Below are 23,517 nucleotides of genomic sequence, written 5' to 3' on the forward strand. Positions count from 1 at the left end.
CCTAATGCACCCCAGGATACCATTGGCCTTGTGGGCCACAAGGGCGCATGGCTGGTTCGTGGACAACTTATTCACCAAGACCCATGGCTCCTTCTCCACAGAGCTCCTTTCAGCAGATCAGCCCCCAGCCTGCACTGGAACATAGGGTTTTTCCTCCCCAGGTGCAGGACCCTGCGCTTGCTTTTGTTGAATTTCTCTGCCCATCTCTCCAGCCTGTCTAGATCCTTCTGAATGACAGCACAGCACCCTGGGCTATCAGCCACTCCTCACAGTTTTATCCTAGCAAACTTGCTGAGGAGGCACTCTATCCCTTCATCCAAGCCATTGGTGAGCAAGTTAAACAATACTGGACCCAGATGATGTAGTGATTGAATTTACCCAGAAAAGGACATGGCTTATACCAGAATAAGATCTTTTCACAGGTACATTTATCTTTGCAGCTCTTCTGGAACTTCAAGATTAACATTGTCTATACGGATGGAGAATTAAAGCACAGAGACTATGCAATTTCCCAAGGTGAGAGAGATATATGTGGCAGATATGAAAGGCTGGATGATTCTCAGTTTAAAGCACCGGATTAGCTAGGACTGGCAACCAGGAATATATGAAGGCCAAGCAAGTAATTGGATTTTCTAAAGGTTAAAAAGGTAAGCAGGTAAAAGAAGCTATTCTTAGATAACATCTGGTCTGCTAGCAAACATCTGGTAGCAGACTGTTTCATCTTGGAAAGTTTACAGGGTTTGCATGAACTTAGTCCTTTTTCCTTTTTGGATTCTTTATCCACTTAAGGATTCACAATACTGATACCACCACACATCACCACCACAGCTTTCTGAAGATGAACTGCAAAAGCCCAGCCAGCCACTGCAGCAAAAGCAGCAGATATAGGAATCCCCATAACGGAGGCTGGCAGAGAGAAGATGGTCAGAAATGAGCTTGCTCTTAGACACCAGTACCTACGTGTACTGGCTGAAGGCCTGCTGTCTGTGGCTTGATCATATTAAACACAACACAGCTGCTTGTTGCAGAACAGCTTAAATCAGCATCTAATTCAAAACCATGAAAAGACAAGACCAACACCTGAAGCTGCCACCTCTGCTGCTGCTCTATTTAGCCTGGTCCCCATATCTTTAGTTCTGCAAGTGATAAGGCCAATAGCAATATAAAAGTACTACTCTTGCTACTCCCATCTGGGGCAAGGGGAAAAATAAGCATCATTTGAATATGTCACAGTTGAAGGGTGCACTAGAGAGCAGCCACCAACAGTAAGGGAGATAGACAAAGGAAAAGAAGTTGCCGTCAGACCGACTTATCTAAAGTGCCAGAAAAGATATTCTTGTTAGGAGGTCTGGCAGGGGTGGGATGCAAATGGCAGATCAAGATCTCAGTCTCGGCTTTGAAAGCTTCCACTCCTGCTTCACGCTGGCTGCATGCACATACCTTCCACTGCTTTGACTTTCTCCTCCATCTCTCTCTTCCTCTCCTCCTTTAGCAGCTGTTCCTGCTCCCTCTTCTGCACTGCTATAAGGATTTGCCGTTCCTCCTCTTCCTCTCTTTGCCTCTGCGTCTCCATTGAACTCAGCACATTTGGGTTTACCTGTGGCAAAAAGGTGCAACAAACACTGTAATGCACTCGCTTATTGAAGTCTGAGCAGAGGCAGGTTTACCCTGAGCAAGTATTAGAGCATACCTAAATGAATGGCTGGGAGGCAAAAAGGGAAAAAAGAAATGATGCATACATATGAATTCTCAGATGAAAAGCAACATGTAGAGGAAAGTTATTTGTCAAGCAATGAAATCCTAATGACACAGGGACAAAGGAAGGAGAAGCGATGGGTTAGACAAGCCAGGGATGCACTGTGTGTATTTCCCTTCTGGGCAAAGGGCTGTTGACACCCTCACACAACACCACTACTCCTTCCAGCTAGCAGATCCAGCCAGCAGTTGCAAGCATGAGCAGAAAGGACTACTCTGTTGAACCTGATTCTGCTATAAACCACAGAGTACTTAGGATAGGAAAAGAAACTGGTACAAGGTATCGTTTGGAGTGCTTTCCTTTCCTTCTCAAAATAAGGCCAGCCATATTTATGAGTGTTAATCTCCCTTGAACTAGCTCTTGCTCATTTGTTTGGACAGTTTTCCTGCTGGGTCCCCCAGCCAGTTTTCTCAGTCAAGGACGCCTGGCTCTTTACTGCCTCACTTCCTCACCTCCGCACTGCCAGAAGGCTGCAAGGCTGTGCTTGATCCCACTAAGACTGCATACTTCCCCAGCCAGGGTCGTCTGCTCCTATTTCTCCAATAAAGTGCAAAGTATGTATATGGCAGTAGGGAATTACCTTTATTAGCTTAATTTAATTATAAGACAAATGAATTGGTCATCCACCAGCCACTCCCACCTTACTGACTTCTGCAAGACCAAGACATGTGTGCCTTATCGGCAGGGAATATCAACTGGAAAAGAATAATGTGCATACAGCTTTCTACACCTTAATTTTCGGGGAATAACCAGCAACCACCACTTAAGGCAGAAGGCATTTCCTGAGGATTAGCAATCAGCTGGGGTCCCTTGGCTGCAGCTCAGACCATCAACTTCTACAGGCCCATTATTAATCCCCTGAAAAAAATCTGGCACCATAATTAGTATTTTGTCCTTGTTTCATTGCCCAGAAGTGGAACCTCAGGATGTTTTGATAAATGCCTAGAAATGTTGTCCGGTTTCACTGTACATTCATTCCCCCCTGCCTTCCCTTCCCTACACAGCACTGCCCTACAATATCCCCGTGCAGGTCTCCATGCATGAGAATCGTGTATTATATCTCTGTTTCCAGCAGCAACAATATATATTAAGAGAATTATGCTTTAACCACCAATAGCCATGGAGAAGTGTCCAAGAGAGGGTGATAGAACTCTTGACAACATCAGGACATTTAGGGACAGACTGGACAGCAAAAACCAATATTCTGTGCTGATCTTTTTGGGTGAAATGCACAAAATGATCTCACCACAAGGGAACTCTGCCCATCTTCTTTTCCTTTTTAGATCTTTGCCAAATATTAGAACTTCACGCTTCCACTCCTTCCCTAAGAAAACCATTCTGTGCCTCCACATGCTTTTAGGTTAGCCAGCTTCTCTTCTCATTCAGTCTGAAGTTAATTTCTCATCCCTTCACTCCATCCAATTATTCCTAGTTACACTCTTCTGGCTGAACATAAATCCTCCTCTTCTTCCACCACATTCGAGCATTTATGGGCTTCCTCAGACACTTGCACAAAACTCCCACGTTTCTGCAATTAGGATAATGTTTCCTTATAAAGCAATCCATCCAGCTCCCTAATCATTCCAGTTGTCTCTCTCAGATCTTTCCTCCAACAGATCAATATCCAAACACCAGGATGTCCAGGAATGAAACTGCTGTGCCAAGTAGAAGAGGTCAAGAACCTATAGTATTGGGTTCTACATTTCCACTTCTGATTCTTTTCATATCCCTTTCTCAATTGCTCTACCATCTGATTTTCTACTCATGCACTGCAAACTATTTCCTTTCAGGCCTGATCCTGACCACCATCAAGCAGTTTCCTCCTAACTTTCTTGATCAAAAGAAAGGTACCAAAAAAGTTAGATTCTGCAGCAATTAGAAGAGAAAGAGGTGAGCAGGAACCAGCCACCAGAAGTTGGTACACCAAGATATTTTATTGAGGATGTGACCATCAGCCTTTAGATTCTCCAACCAGTAGACCTAAGCCAGCCTGACATGCCACACTAGTTTCTTCAATTGCTTCAAAAGCTCAGACCTTCCTTTTCCTTGGATTCATACAGCTTCCGCCATTCTTGTCCTATGAACACAACATCCAAGCTGCAGTGCTCACACCAGGACCTATCCAAACCTGCAGGGTGCACTCAGCACCCTATACTCTAGTGACGCAACACAGAATCCATAGCACATTCCAGATCAACCCACCAAAAATACAGCCTCAACAAAGCAAAGGGACAATTTGAACCAAACGAGAGGATGTCATCTTAGCTGAACTAGAGAAAGGAGAAAAGGGAAAAGCAGAAACCACAAACGCAGTGTAGTGAGCACCAAGGACTGCAGCAAACACCCACAACTGCACTTGCTCCCTGCAGTGCTTGCAGGACAGCAGCAATGCTGGCATGGACTCTTTGAGACACTTCAGACACATATATAGTCTGATTTTCAGAGGGACTTTCTGCCTGGAGTCCCACTTAACCCCATTAGGGATGAGTGTGCTCAACTCAGGGTTAAAAAACATAAGTCAACACAAACAAGTAAACTCCTACTAGATATGGTAGAAGCAGACACCTATTGGAATGATAAAACCAAGAACCCAATACAAGTTAAACTCCCTTCCTGACCAAAGAGGTGGCCAAAGGGACATTCTCCAGCTTCCTCCCCACTCAGCGGTTAAAAATCACCCCTCTCATGTGTGATCACAGCATCACCACCTCCTTCCCTCCGCCAGAGAGCACTCCAGGACACAGCATCGCTGCCTTCCCCCAGGGACCCCGAAAGGGCCAAACTTGCGCCTTTTGCTTTGGCTTCCAGACAGTGGGTATCAGACTTCAGGGTCAGAAGACCAGGAGGCTTGGGTGCCCTGGCCCCCTCCAGCCGCACACCCTGGCCCCTCATCTTCCAAACCTTTCCTGCTCCAGTTTCCGCAGCACCACCTTAATGAGGGTGCTGCTCAGGCGGCTCTTTAATGAGGAGCTAATCTGAACCACCTGTTGAGAAATCCCCCGCAGGATTAGGAGCCTACGGAGCAGTTATATCTCAAAGCAGCATCCAGCTCACAGAATAAGGAGGAAGGCGTCACCCCTGCACCAGGCTGAGGTTTTCTCCCTGAGACTCGCCTGCTGCCCACCCTTCACTCAGCAAACAAGCCATCAGACATGCTGGCACCTTCCCTGCGCAGGGATGACTGCCACATCCTGCTGGGGAGCTGGCGTGAGCATCACCACCCTTGTGCTGGCTGGGTCCCCGCACCCCGGCGCAGCAGGTGCCAGGAGGGCCCCCCGCTCGCTGAAAGCGTTTCACTGGCCCACAGGCAGCAATTAACAGCCCTCTGCTGCCGCAGACCTGGAGCACCTGCGGTACTGATTAGCATCATTCAGGCTCCATGTGTTTCCCACTCCCCTCCTCCTCTGGGATTTCTGCTGCCTGTGAACAAACACGTGTCCCTGGGCTTCCTGCATGGTGGGCTTTGCAGAGAGCAATTCTGGCCCCAAACTGACCATTGCTAGGGTTGTATTTTCCTCTCGGCAGGCTTTTATCTGCAGCATGATGAGAGGTTCTTCCTTCCTTTTATTTATCTATTCTAAGTAATTCTATTTATTGTGGGGCACTGTACTTTCTCCTTTGTTTTGCGGGAACCCCTGACCCTGGCTCACGTGGAATATTCCCTGCAGTTTAATTTCCCAGGGCTTGACAAAACATCAGGTAGTTATGTTTTCATTAATCTACAGCAAGAGATTATGCCACGGCCTGATAGAATCAAGCCAATTTTTTCCTGCGAAGCTAATCCCGTGTTGCCTGGCTGATTACTTAGGGTAGCAGTTGCCAGTTCAAAGACCCTCCATCTCCACTGTACCATGCCCCTGGCTGTGCCAGTGTTACTGTTGGGGGCTGCGAGGTGAACTGGATCGGGAAGCTGATCTCCGTTAAAAATAACCCCGACCAAAGAAAAAGGTTATATTTAACTCCAGCCATTTTCCTGGGTCTGGTTCACTGCACAGACCCGCAAGCACCAGCGCTGTGACACTGATGGGGTGGAGAGGAGATGAGGGTGAAGAGGCACGGAAAGAGGCGTTTCAGCTGACAAGGCTGCAGTTTGATAAGCATTTCTTTAAGCAGCCGAAATTGTGACTTCCATTTCCAGCTGACCCCCTCCTCGCTCAGGTCCATCCTGCATCAGTCATTCTTCTCTCCTTCCACGCTATCTACACCCTCATGTGTTTGCAGCCTCACGTTTTCCCCTTGGCTGAATTTCTGTCATTTCCCTTTGTAAGCCGGTTCTTCTAGCCCTCTCATCCTTCTTCAACTTTTCTTTGAACTGCCTCGAATGTGCCAGCACTTTCATTGAAGTGGAATTCCCCAGACTGAGCGCAGATTTCCATATGCAGCTGCACCGGAGTCTGTGGCGAGGCCGGTTACCTCTGCGATCCAGAGGGCAGCACCTCCCTGCTCGCCATAGAAACCCCGAGTGTCAGCCTGCCTTTGACGGGCATTACCACCCATCTCTCTTTCAGCACAAGCACTTTCAAACGAATCCTTCCCACTGAATAGTGATGCTGCGGTTTATTTTTTCCCCCAGGAGGCATCTGCTCTCGCCTCCCTCCGTCGTCCTCCCCCTCGCACCCCCCCTCACCTCCTGCTTGATTGGTTTGATGGGCTGATGGTCAGACATCCACCTGGGAGAAAATTCTGTCCGCTGCAGACGCTTCTCCTGAAACAGGGTTGAGAAGTGAGGGAAGGAAAAAGAGAGTGGAGGAAATTAGGGCACATTGGTGATACTGGCAGGAGAAACTCTGGGGGCTAGAAGCGACCATGAAATCCGTATTAGCTTTACAAGGGTAGAAAACAAGCAAACTGAACTCAGTCCAAGAACATCACGCTGACTGCAGAGCACATTTTACAAAGCCATCTAGCCGAAGGATCCCGTGCCAAATCTGTCCCACCTGAAAACATCCAGTTGATGGAGAATACCCTTCAGAGTTTCGTGGCTTTGACATACCAGCTCAAGCAGCCACTGCCCCTTCAGCAGAGCCAGCTGAGAGAAACAGCAGTAAAAGTAGAATCACAGGCAGTTTTGCATAGAAAAGCTAGGCTGTAAATTGAAGCAGTTCAAAAGCAGATAGATTCCCTGCTAGCAGAAAAGGGACAAGAAACATGTCTGAAGACAGTAACCCTTTCAGTCATCCTACCTGTACTGGCATGCAACCATGAACCAGATCCTTAAGTATCCTCTCGAGCCCTGCCACTCCATGAGGGAGAGCCTTTCTCCCCATACACAAGCTAAACAGCTCCTGCATGCACAACACTTGCAGGCTGGAGGCAGCGGGGAGCAGGACAGGGTGACAGGCTGCTTGGATTTAGCTCTCCTTCAATCAGCAAACGTCCATGCTCTTGGAAACAGTCAAAGGGAGGTAAACAGGATGTCATGTCTCCTCACCTTCTGTGCAATCATGTTGCAGATCTCCGGCAGGAAGTCTTCACTCAAGAGTTTGTAGAGCTGCCGCTCTCTAAGGGAAGTCCTCTCTCTGAAGCTCTCTGTGACCTGCCTCCACTCCTCTTCCGTCTGACACAGCAGCCACCATGTCCCACGGCCAGGCCCTTGGGACCCTTCAACAACATGAAAGGATGTTATCTCCACAGTAGTTATGGCTAACAGCTTTTCTTTATCCCTTCTCTTCTCTACTCAGGGCTCAGGAAGAGCAAAAGGTACTGCCAATGGCCACTGTTATGGGAAACATGCTCTTTGCTATAGACCCAAAGCTCTCTTCGTCCACCGGGAGCACTGTTACCTCCCCTAGCGACACTGAAAGTGATGCCAAGACACAGAGGAAGTTCACAGGTGAGGAAATAATGGTGGCACTTTGCAACACACGGGCAGTATTACATCCCTGTAGCAAGCCTCCATTCCAGTTATGAAAGACCAGAGAAATGGATTTGTTTCTTGTAATGGAGTCTGTCAGCGAGGGGCAGGACATAGAGTAATACAAATGCCTGAGTTAGTCTGGCACCAGAATAAAAACATCGAAAATTAATGTTATTTGAAATAACCTCCTTTTCTTTTAGCACTGCAAACCTTGGCTGCGGTGAACAAAACCTCCCATTCTCCCCAAATGAAACATTTTGTTTGCAGGCACTTGAAAGAACAGAAGAGGAACAGAAAAGGAAGTGAAGGACAGGGTTCATCGGGCTGCCAGATGAGGGGGAAGTTCCAAAAGTTCACATCCCATCCCTGCTCAACCCAGAGTGGGATCTGAAGCAGATCACCCACCGCTCTGAAGCATGTCCCAACTACCAAGACACTCGGAGCTGTTCCGCCTTGTGTGAAACATTTGAATATTAATTGTGAAGGAAGGGCTGTCTTGCGTGTTGGTTGGAACACCCACCTGGAGAGGGGAAATGTGGCTCCTGCTCCGCAAATGTTTACACAGAGCAAGAGGAGCCTCATGGGTTGCAACTTGCATGCTTTTGCCCCGAGACACTCTCTAAGCAAAAAAGGCTGTGGCCCATTTTTGGGGAGGGGAAAGATGTTGGTTCAAACTCCTTCAGGCTGAGGGGGTTCTCAGCTCCCTCTAGACTTTTCTAGAGCTAGCCACTGGCTACTGGAAGGAAAGTAATGGTCACTATCCCCACGATGGCAGATGTCATGCAGCATCTCACCGTATTTTCAAGCAAATTAACTATGAAAAATACAGAGAAGCAAAAACCAGAGCCCTTTTCTCTCTGAACCTGACTCTGGGCCCTTTGTGGATCTGAGCCACCAGTGGCTCTGGCACACAAGCTATCAGGTTGCCCCAGGAAGACTGGAAAGCTGCAGCCTCCCTCCAGCCACCTGCTCTCAGTCAGAAACCTCCATACCACAGTGGGTGTGCTAGCTCCAGGTCACAGGCCAGCCTATACCTTAACCCACTGTTGGCTTCAGCTCCAGTTAATGCACTGGGTATTGGTAACTGAGATAGTGAAGGACCAACCATGTGTTGGTTTCTGCCTCCCTGGCTATGCAAAGCCATCCCTTGCCCACCTGCAATGGGGAGCTTACCTGCACACTGCCCCTAGAGCCTGCACCCTTATTTCCCCTTCCCTTGCCAGCTGCCTATGGGCAACTCCTTTCAATAGCAACCAGGACTAAGGCACTGCATTGTGTCACCAGAAGATTACTCTGCAGCTGAAGTGACATAATTTGCTGGAAGACAATGATCTGATAGAACCCCCAGTGCCTCACATGCACAGCTCCCAAGCAGCCGCCAGGAAATCTGAAGACAAAGGGTGAAGGGAAGGAGGCATGGCAAAGACAATGCCACCCTTGCCTTTTATTGTGGGGCGATGGGCAGGCTGAGCTCCTGGGTTGTGTAGAAGCCACTGGGTGCACATGTATGACAAATGAGTCCCAGCCTCCTCAAATTCAACTTTCTCATTATGTTGCCAACTTAACTTATTCTGTTTGCCTCATTAACCCTTAGGTGGGTATCCCCAAGAGATTATTTACTGAGTTCAGCCACCCAATGGCACCAGGAAGGAGGGGTGAGGAGAATCAAAAAGGTTCTTCCTTCCCTATCTTGGCATCACTGACTCCGCTCTCTTGCCAGTCCAAAAAACCTCACTGACTACAAACAGGGGCTTGTGTTCACCTCACCGCTGGAAGAGCAAGGGCTATTCACAGCCCATTTCCACCAACTTCACTGAGTAGGTGGGCCCCCGAGGCCAAGTGTAACCCAATAGGTTAGGTTTCTTCATCCCAAACTAATCCATGATAAAGCAGGAAGACTGCAGGTGCCCAGGCTCCCAGCTGCAGGGCAGCCTGTAATGCCAACCCCTCCTTCCAAACTCAGTCCCAAACATCAGCAGAGAGACTCTCCCTCTCCTGAGAAAGGCATCTCTCTGGGTTTTGATAATTTAAAAGCCATGTTAGCTGATTGTATCAACCCTGACCCTGCAAATTCTCTTTACCATTTCTTATCTGAGTCTCACGGATTAGCAAGTTCTCTTCTGCCTTCTCCCTACCAAAAAAAAAGAGAAAGAAGGAGTGATACAATAAATATATTACTTCACATCATTGACCAATTCACAGCCAATTCTGAGGAGAAGAATGGGGGACGCAGCAACTATTCAATAGACAGCGAAACCATGAAAAACACCACCATGCAGAACACACACATGTCCGATATGTATTTTCACGTATATATCTATCATAGCTTCATAAAATTTTAAGAAGTCAAGGCTGGAGTTTGGAAAGAACAGTATTTCAATTCTCATGGGGAAGCATCCCAAAATCTATACTGACTCAAGTGGCCAGGATTTTTGGCTGCAAGCGCTACACAGTGGAAGTGTTCTTTATCAAGAGCATATCCTCTAGCACTGCACAGAGGAATTGCATCCAAAGTGAGGCCGCTGGAAGAGTGATACCCACTGTTCCACCAAACTTGGCATCCAGCTCACTCAGAATTTTCTTTGGAGAGTGATCAAAGCACCCACCACGTCTGAGCTTGCTTCACTTCAGAGATGCAATGAAATTATGGCTGCATGGTACATACATACTTATTGGGGGAACCTCAGAAGTACATTATACTTCCCTATACTTATATATGCATTTTACATTTATCGCAGGAACACCCTTTCCGTACCTCAGCAGATTTTCCTCCAGAAGTTTTTTCCGCTTCGGGGGTCGCCCTCGTCTCTTGCCCGTTTTCCCAGGAACGTTTGGGGTGTTTGTCTGCCCCCCGCATCCACTATGAAACAGCAAAACCACCATGAAATATCTGCTGAGCAAGGGGGCTGCGGCTGGCAGGATGGGAGAAGGGCAGGGAAGTCGGAACAGCTGCTAGGAACCCCACCAAAGGAAGGGATTAAATCAGAGCAGCAATGGGACAGGGAGGGGAGGAGAGGAGGGATTCCCACTGGCTGGGAGCCTGATCTGGGAGCCGCCGGCACAGTGCGGGGCAGACGGGGAGGAATGTGGTGGGGCAGGCAGCATCGTTCCCACAGCAGGCTCTCCTGGTGCCACAAAGGCTGCAGGCTGGCTCTGACACAATGCACGACGGTGGGGCAGCTCACAGTCTGCTTGGCAACTCCAGTCTCGCCCCGCATCACCCCAGCCCTCTCCCAGGCTCCCCCCTGCAGCCCCCTGACACAACAGCAGTCAGGCGGAGCCCCCTCCAGCCAGGCTGGCTGTGCTGTGCCCCCCTCACCCCCTGCACCCAGACATGGCGGGAATGTGTGGGGGCCGTTACCTGTCTGGAGCCAGCTCTCCATTGGTTTTCCCCTGCACCGGATCCTCCTTGTACATCCGTGTGCCATAGAAGTACCAGTACAGGGCACCGCTGCTGTCCTCGCCCAGCGGCTCCACGCGGAGGCTGTCGGCGTCCAAGCCCTGCGCCCATCGGGGAGCCCCCCGCCAGACGGTGACAAGTTGAAAAGCGGCCACATTGTCACACAAAACATGATGACACCCCTCTGCAAACACCTCCCTCCTCCCCTCCCACCATGCCACAGCAGCAGTACAGCTGCTCCTCCAGGCCAGAGCTGGGAAAATGTTACTCCAGGGGGAAGGCGATGTTCGCTCTCTGTCCAGGGAGGGATTGAGATTGGCATCTCTAATTTGAATGGCCTCTCTCATTTTAACATTTCATCTCTGGTGCTCCTGACAGGGAAGGTCTAATTAGTGCTGGCGACAGTCACACACAGCCCTGAGAAGCTCCCTCCCCCCTTCCCCGCCATCACCCTTCCCCCAGCTCCCCCACTACCCTTCAGCCCCATCCTTTCATCTCACACCATCCCTCAGCAAGGCAGTCTCGGCTCTCACAGCCCTGCCATTACCGTTGGAGCATCTCCAAATTCACTCTTCGCAGGAAGAGTAGCCAATAAAGCCAATTTACTTAGTGACTCCTGTGCTATGAATACATCCGCACAGGACAAGGGCCCCAAGAACAGTCCTGAGCGCTTGCCTTGGGTCCTCTGCAAGGCAGGGGAGAACATGGAGAACTGCTGACCCACTGCACTGTCACCAATCACCTGGCCTTAAAATACACTTAATACATCAACCCTTCTGTTCCCAGGAAGATTCACTGATCTGGCCCAGCTGCACCATTTCCCCCTTCCCTGCCACCCAAAGCACCTTGAGAAGGTCGAAGACATCATCTGCATCGAGACGGTAGTCACAGAGGCGGTGCAAGATCTCCACCCGGGTGCGCAGAGGCAGCTCCTGGAAGGTGGACTCTCGCAAGGGGTTGGGTTTCCCTTCCTCCAGCTCCCAGCGGTAGTTGATGATGTCCTCCAGGTAGCTGTGAAACGTCTGGGATCTAACCAAGGAAACAAAGTCCCACACACTCACTGTAGTTTACCATGCCAGAAACACCTGGCGGAACCAACAACTTGAACATACACAACACAGACACAGCTGGCACCTGGAGGAGAACCATGCCTCACAACAGCTATGGTTAGGTCCAGCTCTACAGAGTTCCCAAAATATAGCAATCTCATTGCAACACCATAGAATTTCACATTATACACATAGAGCTTACAGGACTCTGCATTATCGTTATTTCTTTCCAAGCTGAAATAACAAGCTAAATATGCCAGCTCAGCCCCATGGGCTGTGCCTTTTGCTAGCACCAACATCAACCCTTTACTAAAATAGGATGCAACGAAGCTGACAAGTCTGATCCCCTTCCACCTCTGCTTGTTTCACGTGGAAACCCTTTTCTTCAGCTTTCCATTTGCTCCTCATATCTGTCGTAGCCAAGCCCTGCTCCTCATTCTGCCTCTTATGTAGATTTCTATGCCCTGGTTCAGTGCCTTGCAACTTTCTGTAGCTGCTTGTCTCCTCCTCGCTTTGCTGCTGTGTGCTTCCCATACCCCTGTTGCGACCCTTGTTCTCCCCTACATCTGTCCCCAAAGGTGCTGCCACTTTCTGCCTGTTCCTCCATTGGTGGCTCTGGCAGGAACATCTGCACAGCCCAGTTAACACACACGGCTTGGACCCTGCCATGCAACAAGGCTCATTCCCAGACAGGGTTCAGCTCAGAGGACTCTCTCCTCCCTAATATCAAGCTGAACACTTGAGTTCTTCATAAACATTGCTATTAGAATGATTTCTCATTTTCTAGCTGGGCCACATTAAGTTCCCCTTCCGCTCCCAGCAGTTCACCATATAACCCAAGGAAACACACATTTCTTGCCCTCATCTGGCATTCAGGGTAAATGTCCCCATCTGACACACATTAGACTGCTGATGGAGCTTAAGGCTAAAAGAACTCCTGTCTATATTAATGAGACTTGAGGCCCTTATTCTGACTGCTGAAAATTTCACGGGAGGCAATAAAAAATGGCTGGTGAGGCCACGTGTCCCTAAATATAAAACTTTCTTAAGATCTGTTCATATTACTTTGAGTCCTGAGACTTGCCAGGCTCTCTCAGCCTGCTTGCGTACCCTGAGCACAGCTAAGGGAGACCCCCCCCATGCCCCAGTCATTCTTGCACACACGGGAAGTCCATATGCCAGCAAGAACACCACTGGGTACACATTCCCACCAGCTCTCAAAAAGGCAGCTCAACTTGATAGGTTTTTGGCACAAACGGATTACTCTATATGATTAATGGAACCGTGCCAGTGCTACAGAACTGCATTTGCCTGAGAAATTGCTAACTACTACAAAAGCTATTATTTTTTAACAAAGAGAAAGAGGAGCACGATCCAACTGAAGAAAGGTTGTTAAAAGTCAACCAGAAGTTATCTATTAAGAGAGGAGGCTTCATGCGTTTGGTAAAGACTGGATGTCTTTGCAAGGACCATGACCGGACAGTGACTGCAAGAAGGAAGGAACAGATGCCACATGATTCCTCAAGCCATGTCCACCTGGCAGCATTCCTCTTCCTCCTTGAGTGGAGAAGTTGATGCTATCACCCTGCAGATCAATCCTCACTAGCCTGCTTCCTTCTGACGTCAAATGCAAGCTGACCTCACACAGATACCTCCTCTCACCGGAGGAGCACTACCAGCCCTCTGGTTGTATTTAACAACAGATGCTCAAATGTACCTGGATCTAGTGCCTTCTGCAGCCTGGAGTTTGCTCTTTTCTTCGTGACACAAGCAAAGCATTGGCATTTCCAAGTATCATTGCTTTGCCCCACTAATAACAGCAATCAAATGCAACTTGTAACAGTCCCCATCACTGATGAAGTTCAGTCAGCAAAGGAGGACTGACTGTTTTATGAAACGATTTCTGAGCAGCCTCAAGTACTAATTTTAGGGTAAAAACTAGACAGCAGCTATCCTTTTTCAAAATGGACTATTCAGTGCACAGTACACCTACCTGAAATAGCTGTGCATTCCCACAGTGTCTTCCTCATATACCTCAAGACCCAATCCAACTTCCAGCAAGGGCTTAAGCTTTCCAGAAACTGTGATACTAGATTCTCTTTATAGACTTTTTACCTTTAAGAGTGCTATTTGGTCACGCACAGCTTAAATGTTAGACATTTACTGAAGCCATTGATTAAAACAAAAATAGACAGATTTGACTAGCTTGCAGAACAGAAGTAGTGATGAGAACATCCCTTCCTGAAAGCAGGAAAGTAACACCTGTATTCTGTTGCTTAGTCCATCACAGAAGGATAATGACTGTAAACTCTCAGAAAGCATCTGAGTTTCAGTCCCCAAGTTCAGTTGTTCAACTCTGTCAGAGCTTAAGGCAGAAGATTTCATCAGATCTGATATAGAGGCTCTAGCTATTTCCAATAACATTGACTGAAAAAGCAGTTTCCCTAGGACCCTGAAAAACTAGTGGGTGACATGGGATGCCAGGAAGAAGCAACAAAAGCAACAGGGTTTAATCTGCTCTATTTTACCATTTGCCTGAGTTCGCTTCTCTTGCTCTACCATTTTGGTTGCTCTCAGAGAAAATTGATCCAGAAAGCCCCTCAATTCCAAAAGATCATATGAAATCTTTGCCTATATAACTCTGATTCCCCCTGGGGACTGGCTTTGGTGACTTAACCAATTTGGTTTGAGTTTGACTTTCACAGAAGTGGCTAACACTAGAAATTTCCTCCATTCACCCAGCGTTCAATACATTACGAGCTCTGTTCTCAAGAGTACTTTGAGTTCCTACTCCCATCAATTTTCAAAGACAGCTACTGTGCATTTGTCGCTTTGAATAAGGATAGAAATGAGAACCAGAGATGGGAACCAGATGTCTCAAGGCATTCTCAATCACTCTCAATCTTACCCAATTTATATTTTCCCTCTTAATGGGGACTGGCCTCTTTCCTCCAGACAAACGTGGGGTGCTCGTCTTCAACTTGTCTGCCGCACCTAGGTTTAGTCTCACTGAGCCTGGCTCTATTACATTTCCATTTATAAAAGGTTTCTGAAACAGCCTCCTTGATTTGGAGAAGAAAATCTGCGAAGAGTGCAGCAATCTGTGAGAACCCTGCCCTTGGGGTCCTTCCTCACACAAAGCAGAAATGCTCAGGAATATTTAGCATTATCCCTAAAAAATAAAAGAATTAATATCCATAAGATTAAAGAATCAGACAGACAGGAATTACCTGGATGCATTCTGTCAACTACTCTTTGACAGCTGACTAATATAACAGTGATACACCTGTAGGTGTGGCAAGTCCTACAGAGTCTCTGCTGCAGTTGAGAACCTCTGAACACACTTTTGTAGGTGGGAAGAAGGCAGGAAGGAGGATCACTGAGCTTAGGAGACAGATGTATCTCTTCTCCTCAGGTTCTCAGCATCACTGATGTAAAAACACTCAACCAATGGAGGCAATGTTAGGTCAGCAATGTTCTTTCTCTACAAACTGGGAGAATTCCCAGGGAGGATGAACTGGCACACAGACACATTCTGCCTCAGGATACATATCCAGAGGAAAATCACCTCTCTCCTGAAAGTAAATTGGGGGTTCTAGGAACAGTTTATAAAATAATTGAGACCATGGACCATGAGACTGCCACCGTATCTCAATCTTCTACCTCTCCCTGCCGTAAAACACAAGCATCTTCCATACAGCTCATTAACCAAGGAAAAGTATTGCAGAAATCACCTACATGAGGTCAGAAAAGTTACCTTAGAATACTCTGTAACTGCAAAACTTCACCCTTCCCACTAACTGTCTTTCTCCCCATCCCAATTTCACTAGCACCATTAATATTTCAGAAAACTGAGACAGAGTGACTCACTTGTCACAACATCCCTTACTTTGCAGCTGCCACCCGATGTGCAAAGCAATTTGGATAGCTGTAGTGGTGAAGTGGTGGAATAGCACATGTGTATCTATGGGATGCATCCCACATGGGTGCAGGCGATTTCTCATGAGCCCAATGCAATTCATGGTCTTGTCCCTGGCTGTGCTCTGAAACCATAGGGTCGTTGTCAAGGGTCCCTACCTTCTTTTTCAAATGATTAGAAAGGAGGTCAAAGCTGAATTGTACCTGTGGTTGAAAGTTTAAATCATATGTTGTGGACCCCTACATATATAAAAGAAAACCTGGGGCACAGGGAAGGATGTGACCTAGCACCTCGGTGTCAAAGGGGAGGAATAGTGGCAGGCAATCCACAAGAGTCCCAGTGAGGTTGCAGCTCAAGTTGCTTGTGATCTTTAGTAGCAGCTGCACAAGAATCAGGGCATAAAGATGACGGGAGCAAGCTGAAGGAGGGGCTCCTCTCCAACATGGGTATCAGCGTCCAGAACAAGCCAGAGAAATGATACACCCCCTGAGAGCTCAGCGCCGCAGCCCGGCCATCTGCCACCCGGCTGCTTCCCAAAGAGGGATGTTTCTCTGTGTTCCAGGAGAGGGGAGCTGAGGACTCCTCCCCCTGCTTGGTGATCCCAATTCGGCAGCCTGCCTCCTCCGTGGCTTTCCCTGCTCACAGAAGAGGCACCCTTCCCATCACCTGGGCTTTTAGTGTGCAGGACCACCGCTGTTGGAAAAAGGAGCTTGGCCAGCGTGCCCATCACCATGCCCAGTTTCCCGGAGGGGCTTCTTGGGAGACCTCTGGAAGAGATGGTGAAAACTTCAAAGGGTTGACAGGATATATGGACAAATTTGGTCAGAGCTTCTGGTGCACACGCCTGGGAGGGAACAGCTGCACCTAGAGACCCCAGCCCCACAGCACCCTGTAGGGAAAACTCAATGCGAAATTCCTTCTGAGTGAACCCAGCACCAGTGGGGCTGGAATTATGTGTACACAGACACACGTATTTTCTTATCCTCATGCCCAGAGGAAGCAGAGCCACTTGTGCTTTTAGTTTTAAAGTCACCAAAGTAAATCAAATCTTGGCTGGGAAACTGTAAACAAAATCAAGCCAAACAAACAAAAGCAAAACCAAATACTGATTCACAGTAAGAGAGTCCCCGTGTCAATCTGCACTTCCCGCAGGCAGAGTGCCATGGCCCGAGTGTGGAATTACTGTCACAGCACACTTCCCTATCTGCTCTATTGCTGCCAATTTTGTTACAAGCCCTCCCTCCCCGCATCCCCTCAAAACAATGAAACACACCCTCCCCAAATCAACTAAAAACCTCCCCACAAAACCCCCAACCCTGTGGGAGTAAATATTGGATTAAAAGAAACATTAGGGTAAGGAGTTGGAAATACTGGAGATAAAAATCTCTCAACAATGCTCAGATACTGCTGGCACACACAAATAAGCCTTCTCAAAGTTCAGATGCCAAATAATTGCCTGGACCCACTAGCTGGCGTATCTATCATGTTGACAGTGTTTTAAGTCTCTTGTTTCATTTAATTTACAAAATGCAACGGAAGAGTAAATACTGGAACGCTCTGGAGCTAAAACTGCTGGGAAAATGGCAAGCCTGACCTATGTCTAATCCCAGACAGTATATTGTTCGGTACTTGAGATTAAAACCAAGAACCCTGACAAAACCAGAGGATGACAAGAGAATAACGAGAGACCTCCGCCACCTCCTGCCCAACAGTAGTATGTGGGAGGAACATGGAAAACAAGACTGTGAGAGCTCAACCTTTCCCTCAAAGACTATTTAAACATGAATAGAATTACTCTCAAAGTTCATTTTACAGAGTTGGCCTGTAAGAAAAGTAACAGAAGTGATAATTCTGTCTGACGAAAGCTTTAAAAGCTGAAAAAGACTTGGGTTCCATCAGCCACCCAGCACAAGCATTGCTTTTACAAGGTTCTCAATATAAATATAAATACAAATATAAATATAAATGAAAAAAGACTTCTTGGGCATGTAATTCACAGCACACAAGAGAACTTGTTTTGTCTCGGTGATCTCTCTAGTTAAAAGAAACAACAGCAGCAGCAGCAATCAAGGTGTTAGGAAAGAACAGACGTTTTACCATGGAATTAATGTTGTGGACTGAAGATATTTCACCTTATGGGCTGGCACCTTTTTAAGTTCTGAATTGGCAAAAAGGCACCAGCTTGGTGTTGGGAGTCACTCAGGTGTTAATGAGAGCATTAACTGGCAGATGGCATTCAAGATATTTCTCCCCTCTCCAATGAAGGCAGCTTCTTTGCTACAGCAGAGATCAGGAAATCTTCATTCTTAACAAGCACACAATGCTTTGGCACAAAGGCAAGCCCTCTGGAAGGTAATGGGAAGGATTCAGGGTTTGCTGGGATGACCTCAGTCAAACATCATTAACAGGGTCAGGAGAAGCAAAGCCTATTTCAGAAGAAAAAAAATAATGTAAGGGCCCCCATGATCAATCTATCGTGGCTTGTCAGAAAGAGAAAGCATAGGCTGACCTTAGAAGCAATATGAGTTACTACTACCAGCCTGACCTTGAGCTCTCATGTAACAATGGAGACTTTTTTTTTCTACTGTATTAATGAGCTTTCTTATCTGAGGTGGGGGAGGAAGTTTTATGGACCAGCTTGTACTTCACCTTCAAACAATCTACCCCACTGAGAAACTAAGTCAGGCATGATGCAGGGGGGGAAAAGATACTACGCCATCCTTCTGGGTGAGAAAAGGGTTGGATAGGTATACTGCCATTTCCTTCCAAGCCCTCTGTGTGCAGCTCACTCTGAAGGTGTGCAAGCCAACAGAAAGCATGTAGTCCTCAGACCATGGGCCAACATGAGGACAATCAGACTGGCAGAGGCTCAAGGGCAACAAGTACCTTGAAGGACCTCTCCTCAAAACACTTCACTGCAGCAGATCAAAATGACCGAGAAGGTGGAGATACAGGAATCATGATCTTTAACATCCCCATTTCATTTCCAATTCAACTAGCAGTGCCACTACTGCACCACTGTCCTGCACCACTGGTGGGGACAGGCTCACAGATTCCAGCCACGGACAGTCTTGAGGGAAGCAGTAGCCCCTGGCTACACCAAACTGATGACAGACCTAAGCAAGGTCCAACCCTAGTAAAGCCCTTGTGATGGAGGAAACAAACACCCAGGCTCATCCTATTTCTCAGTGCCCTCTTTTGATTCATGCCTGGAGAAAACCAGGTGGCCCACAAGTGGCTGTGAACAAAAGGAAGACAGCTGATATTAAGAGACCCTGAATAAGACCACAGAATTGGGGAGAGAAATCAAACTGGACTGATCAAAGCTCCAGAGTGAACTTTCTCCTTCCAGAATCAGAAAGATAGCAGAGATTGCTGGAGTACAAGATTCTCAACAAGGCATGTACAGTCCTGCCTCTTGTCCTCCACTGCTAGTTAGAACTAGTTTTCTGAACACACATATTGCCCAAACCTCAAGTAATTGTGTGGCCATCAGGAGCACTGGCAGTGAAAAGGAGAAGAAAGACACCTGAAGACTTGAGCATGTGGATTGCACTGAACTGAACACACAATGACCTTTGTCTTCACCATTGCTGAGCACCAGAAGACATTCTATGTTACAACCATGGTTTTGTTTCAAAGTTTAAGGACAAAAAACATAACTGGTTAGCGAATATTAAGTAGGAGCAGCTCTTCCCTAGTCTGGTCTAACTCCTGGATTTGGCAGTCTGAAACATGAGTGATCAGAGGTTTCCACATCCATGAAAGATAAACCCAAGTCTTCCAGAAAAGTAAAAGACAGCAGGGTAATTGCAGAACCCTGATCCCTGCCCCTCACTTGTCCACCCCATAACTTCCTTCCAGAGCTCAAATGTGGCACTGAGACCAACCCCAAGAGTATGCTGAAGAGATGTTTAGACAAGACATCAGTGTTCTGGACCCCCCAACACGATAACACAAAGTTAGGACAGGAGGTTCTCCAGCAGAAGGGCTGCTCGATCTTGCTAAAGAAATCTAATGTACATGGTTGGGTGCCAGGGAGTCTACTGCCTTCCCAGCTGAACTCCTGAAGTGTTCACGTTCAGGAGAGAGAAAAAATCAGCTAAGAAAATCCAAGGCCATCAGTAGCTAAGAATACTCCACTCCTGCTCCTTGTCTTCCTCCATCTTACCTCAAGCAATCTTCCATACAATAAAAACTGGGGAAGTTGGAAGGGGAGCTGGCAGATATGTTGTATCCCACAGAGAAGCAGAATGGGAACAGCTATGGAGCGAGGCAGTGTCTCCAGGGAGGCAGAGAGAATGGAGAGCTGATGTGGGCTGTCTGGTCTAATAAGGGATCACACCACAGGAGCATGTGCTGGCTTGACAGAAGCAAGTGCAGCCACTTAACCTGGGTATGACAGCTGAAGCAGGAGCGTTGCTTTGCTACCACCAAAAAAGGGGAGCACGAAGGAAGAAGGGAAGCCATGAGGTCACCACTGCCCACTCTTCAGGGACATTCCAGGTCTTATGCAAACTTCTCCCCCCAGCCAACAGCAGAAAAACTAAGCAGCCAAGGAAGTTTCTAGCTTGGGCTCTTTAGCACTACCAGACCACATTCACCAACTCTTGAATGAGATGGAGATGTCCTTTTACCTGCTGTGAGCTGCTATGTGCTGCCTTCTACCCTTTTTCTCTCACCTGAGGGGCAGGAGGCAGCAAATCCACCCCTCAAAAAGGAGACGCCAGCTGTAGGAACTGAACTCATCTCACATGCCAGCGTGGCAAAAGGCATGCTCTGATCTTCCCCAGCTGCCTATGGTCCATGCTGCTTCTGTGATTTGGCTTTTATCTAGCAACCACCCTACGCATGACACTGCATGACACTGCTGGTGGGGGTGACTCGTTTGTTATTGTGCTGAGAAGGCAGAAAATCAAGAGAGATACCGTCACAGATACAGCACTGTCCCACACTGGCCTCTTCTGAAAAGGCTCTTCCCTTAGGCTGGCAAATGCCGGGGACAAGCAGGAGTGCTGAGATAAGTGTCTATTTGATCTCCTCTTCCCCCATTTACCCTGGCCTTTTCACTGCTTTATGTTCACAAACCGCCAAGGCAGCTAATCAGTGCTCTGTGACCCCTGTTAATTGGGCTGTGTGAGAGAAAGGCAGCACCGGCAGGAGAAATCACACATACCTGTTACTTTGAACTGTCCTGTCATTTTCCGTCTCCCTGCTTGCAGGAGCTCCAAGCACCCTTCTGTGAGCCAGGGCTGCTCTATTTCTGTCACCATCCCCAGGATCAGCAGGAGGGGCCACAAGTGTTATGTGTAGTTGTCCTACCTTTAACACCTCCAAGAACAGGGATGCCGCTGCTTCTCCTTCCATGTAAGAAGGTGAAAGTGATTTTTGGTGAAGGAAACACAATCTGAAGGCACTGATGGCCCTTCTTCCACCTATGCCCAGCTGCTACTCACTGCCCTTATCTGCCTCTCTGTTGCTTCCCCTCTCCCTCCCCACCACAGTACCAGGAGGAAACTAGCAGATGCCCAGCATCCATCTCTCTGTCTCAAGAGACCAGCAGCCTATCTGGCCAAGTGAGCCAGAGAAAGCAATCAATTGGTGTGAAGATGTGAAGCATTGGAGGAAAGAGGGGTTGGATTTGCCAAGCCTGGTGGATTATGCAGTACTTGGAGGATGAGGAAGACACATATGGTTAACTAGATGCACACTGGGTGCGGGGGCCTGCATCTGATTTTTAGGTAGGAACAAGGGCTGCTTGTGTGTTTCTGTTGTTCGAGTAAGGAAAGGAAGAAATAGGGATAGAATCATAGGATAGGTATGAGCAGCAATAAAGCCAGAGCAGCTAGAAACGTCACGTATGGTATCAAAGGAAGAAAAAGTGCTGCGGACAATGGGGATGAGCAAGAGGATGTGTACACTGCCCAGACGGATTCAGAGAATACTAATGGGACTAAAATAAAACATGATAACTACCTGGTTTTGAGTGCTAGCTCAACTCTTCTCCCTCAAGCTCAGTAAGTCCCTGCACAGTCTCCATGAACGGAAGATTTGTGCTCTCTATGTATGCAGGGTTTTGGGGTAGTGGTATGGACAGAGGAGCAGGAACCCCCCTCACTACTGCTACTGCAATTTGAGTGAAACCTGATAATGACAAATCAATGGGTTGGATAACTGGATTAAAAAGGGGAGGAAATAATGCTGCTAAAAGATGCTGAAACATCACTGTGGTGAGCAAACTGTATTGTTATATATATTTGTGAAAACAGGAATTAAGATAGCAACAGATGAACAGAAAAGATTATTTACCTTGAATCGGTACAAAGAAGACAATTTGAGGCAGTTTTAATAATTGTCTTTTTCCTTAATTGTAACTGCATGAATACTATTAAGTGTGATTACACTATTTTCTATGGGCGTTGTTGGGTTTGACTCAGGATGACCCAGTTCATACCAAAGGTGTATTTAAACACACTTGCCCAGCTTTGCCAACATACAGGCCCCACAGATAGGCTGTACTTCACCATTTGTTCAATTTTACCTTTAAGATACTACCCTGAAACCATTAGTCAAAAGGTGCAATAACAAATCAATTGCTTTCAGTGTGATGTACAACCAGCCCATCAGAGCAACAAGCGAAGGTTTTAGCTCCAAGAGGAAACTAGCTCTGTAATCAGCTACCAACATGCATTTTCCTTGCTACCATCATGTTGATACATGCACCTAGCTCCAACATGGAGGAAAACAGATGATGCTGCAGCTACTTTTTCTCTTCTTGCCTAAAAATAGGGAATTTCCTTGAGATATGGCTGGAATTGTAAAATACATACTACATACAGGAACGTCCAGAAAACTCCTGGTAAGATGGTCTGTCAGATATCCTGCCTGTCTGAATGGGGAAGAAGACCTGAGTATCTGTCAAGCAATAAGTGGTTTCTGCTTCTTTTTGGGTGTTGCACTGGACAGTCCATCAGTCTTAGAGGAGACAAGATGCACGTCCCGAGCAATGCTAGCTGCTCTTTTCCTGCCTTAAGGAATCTATCTGTTGAGCTGAGGGAGCCCAAGAAAGAGGCAATATCAGTTACTGAAGCTTTACCCAGAAAGGGAGGCAGAGCTGGTACTAGAAGAGGGTGGTACCAGTGCTGATGCCATCACACATTATGTCTGAGGTGGAAAGGACCAAGAAAAGAAGTTATCTCACCCTAAGTGCATATGATAAATTAATGATAGAACTGAAAATGTCTCTCCATACGCCTAAAGAAATTTTGGTGTCAAGCTGGCATGCGATACTGCAGAAGGAAGATGTCTCTTGCCGTGTGATGACATTGATCTTGGCTGGGGAAGGGCCAGGGAAAATGGCTTTTATTAAACAATGAATTCCCTGGCATGTTAGTGAATAGGGTTGGAGAGCTGAGAAGAATCAGAGGCCAACGCTTCCCTATGCAACGAGATCTATCGCTGCAGCTAGACTGGAAACATGAATTTTTCCCTGGCAGTGTGCTCAGATCAAGTGGTAAGAATCCCCTGAAACTCTAA

The 23,517-nt window shown here is 47.3% G+C and overlaps 1 protein-coding gene across 2 annotated transcripts in view; it reads right to left on the reverse strand.

Moving 5' to 3' along the window:
* The window catches only part of LOC115605764 (cat eye syndrome critical region protein 2), a 96,133-nt gene that overhangs the window by 13,474 nt on the left and 59,142 nt on the right, over positions 1-23,517 (reverse strand). The window contains exons 3-9 of one of the 2 annotated variants that reach the window (XM_030480682.1): positions 11,859-12,042; positions 10,975-11,114; positions 10,369-10,473; positions 9,695-9,744; positions 7,188-7,357; positions 6,384-6,461; positions 1,441-1,597 (exon numbers count right to left, since the gene is read on the reverse strand). In XM_030480682.1, coding sequence (XP_030336542.1) covers positions 1,441-1,597; positions 6,384-6,461; positions 7,188-7,357; positions 9,695-9,744; positions 10,369-10,473; positions 10,975-11,114; positions 11,859-12,042 — 884 coding nt within the window. Of the gene's footprint in view, positions 1-1,440; positions 1,598-6,383; positions 6,462-7,187; positions 7,358-9,694; positions 9,745-10,368; positions 10,474-10,974; positions 11,115-11,858; positions 12,344-23,517 lie in introns of those variants that run through there. The other variant, XM_030480683.1, reaches the window with a different exon arrangement.

This window comes from Strigops habroptila, chromosome 3 (genome assembly GCF_004027225.2).
Source record: "Strigops habroptila isolate Jane chromosome 3, bStrHab1.2.pri, whole genome shotgun sequence".
Classification (NCBI taxonomy): domain Eukaryota; kingdom Metazoa; phylum Chordata; class Aves; order Psittaciformes; family Psittacidae; genus Strigops; species Strigops habroptila.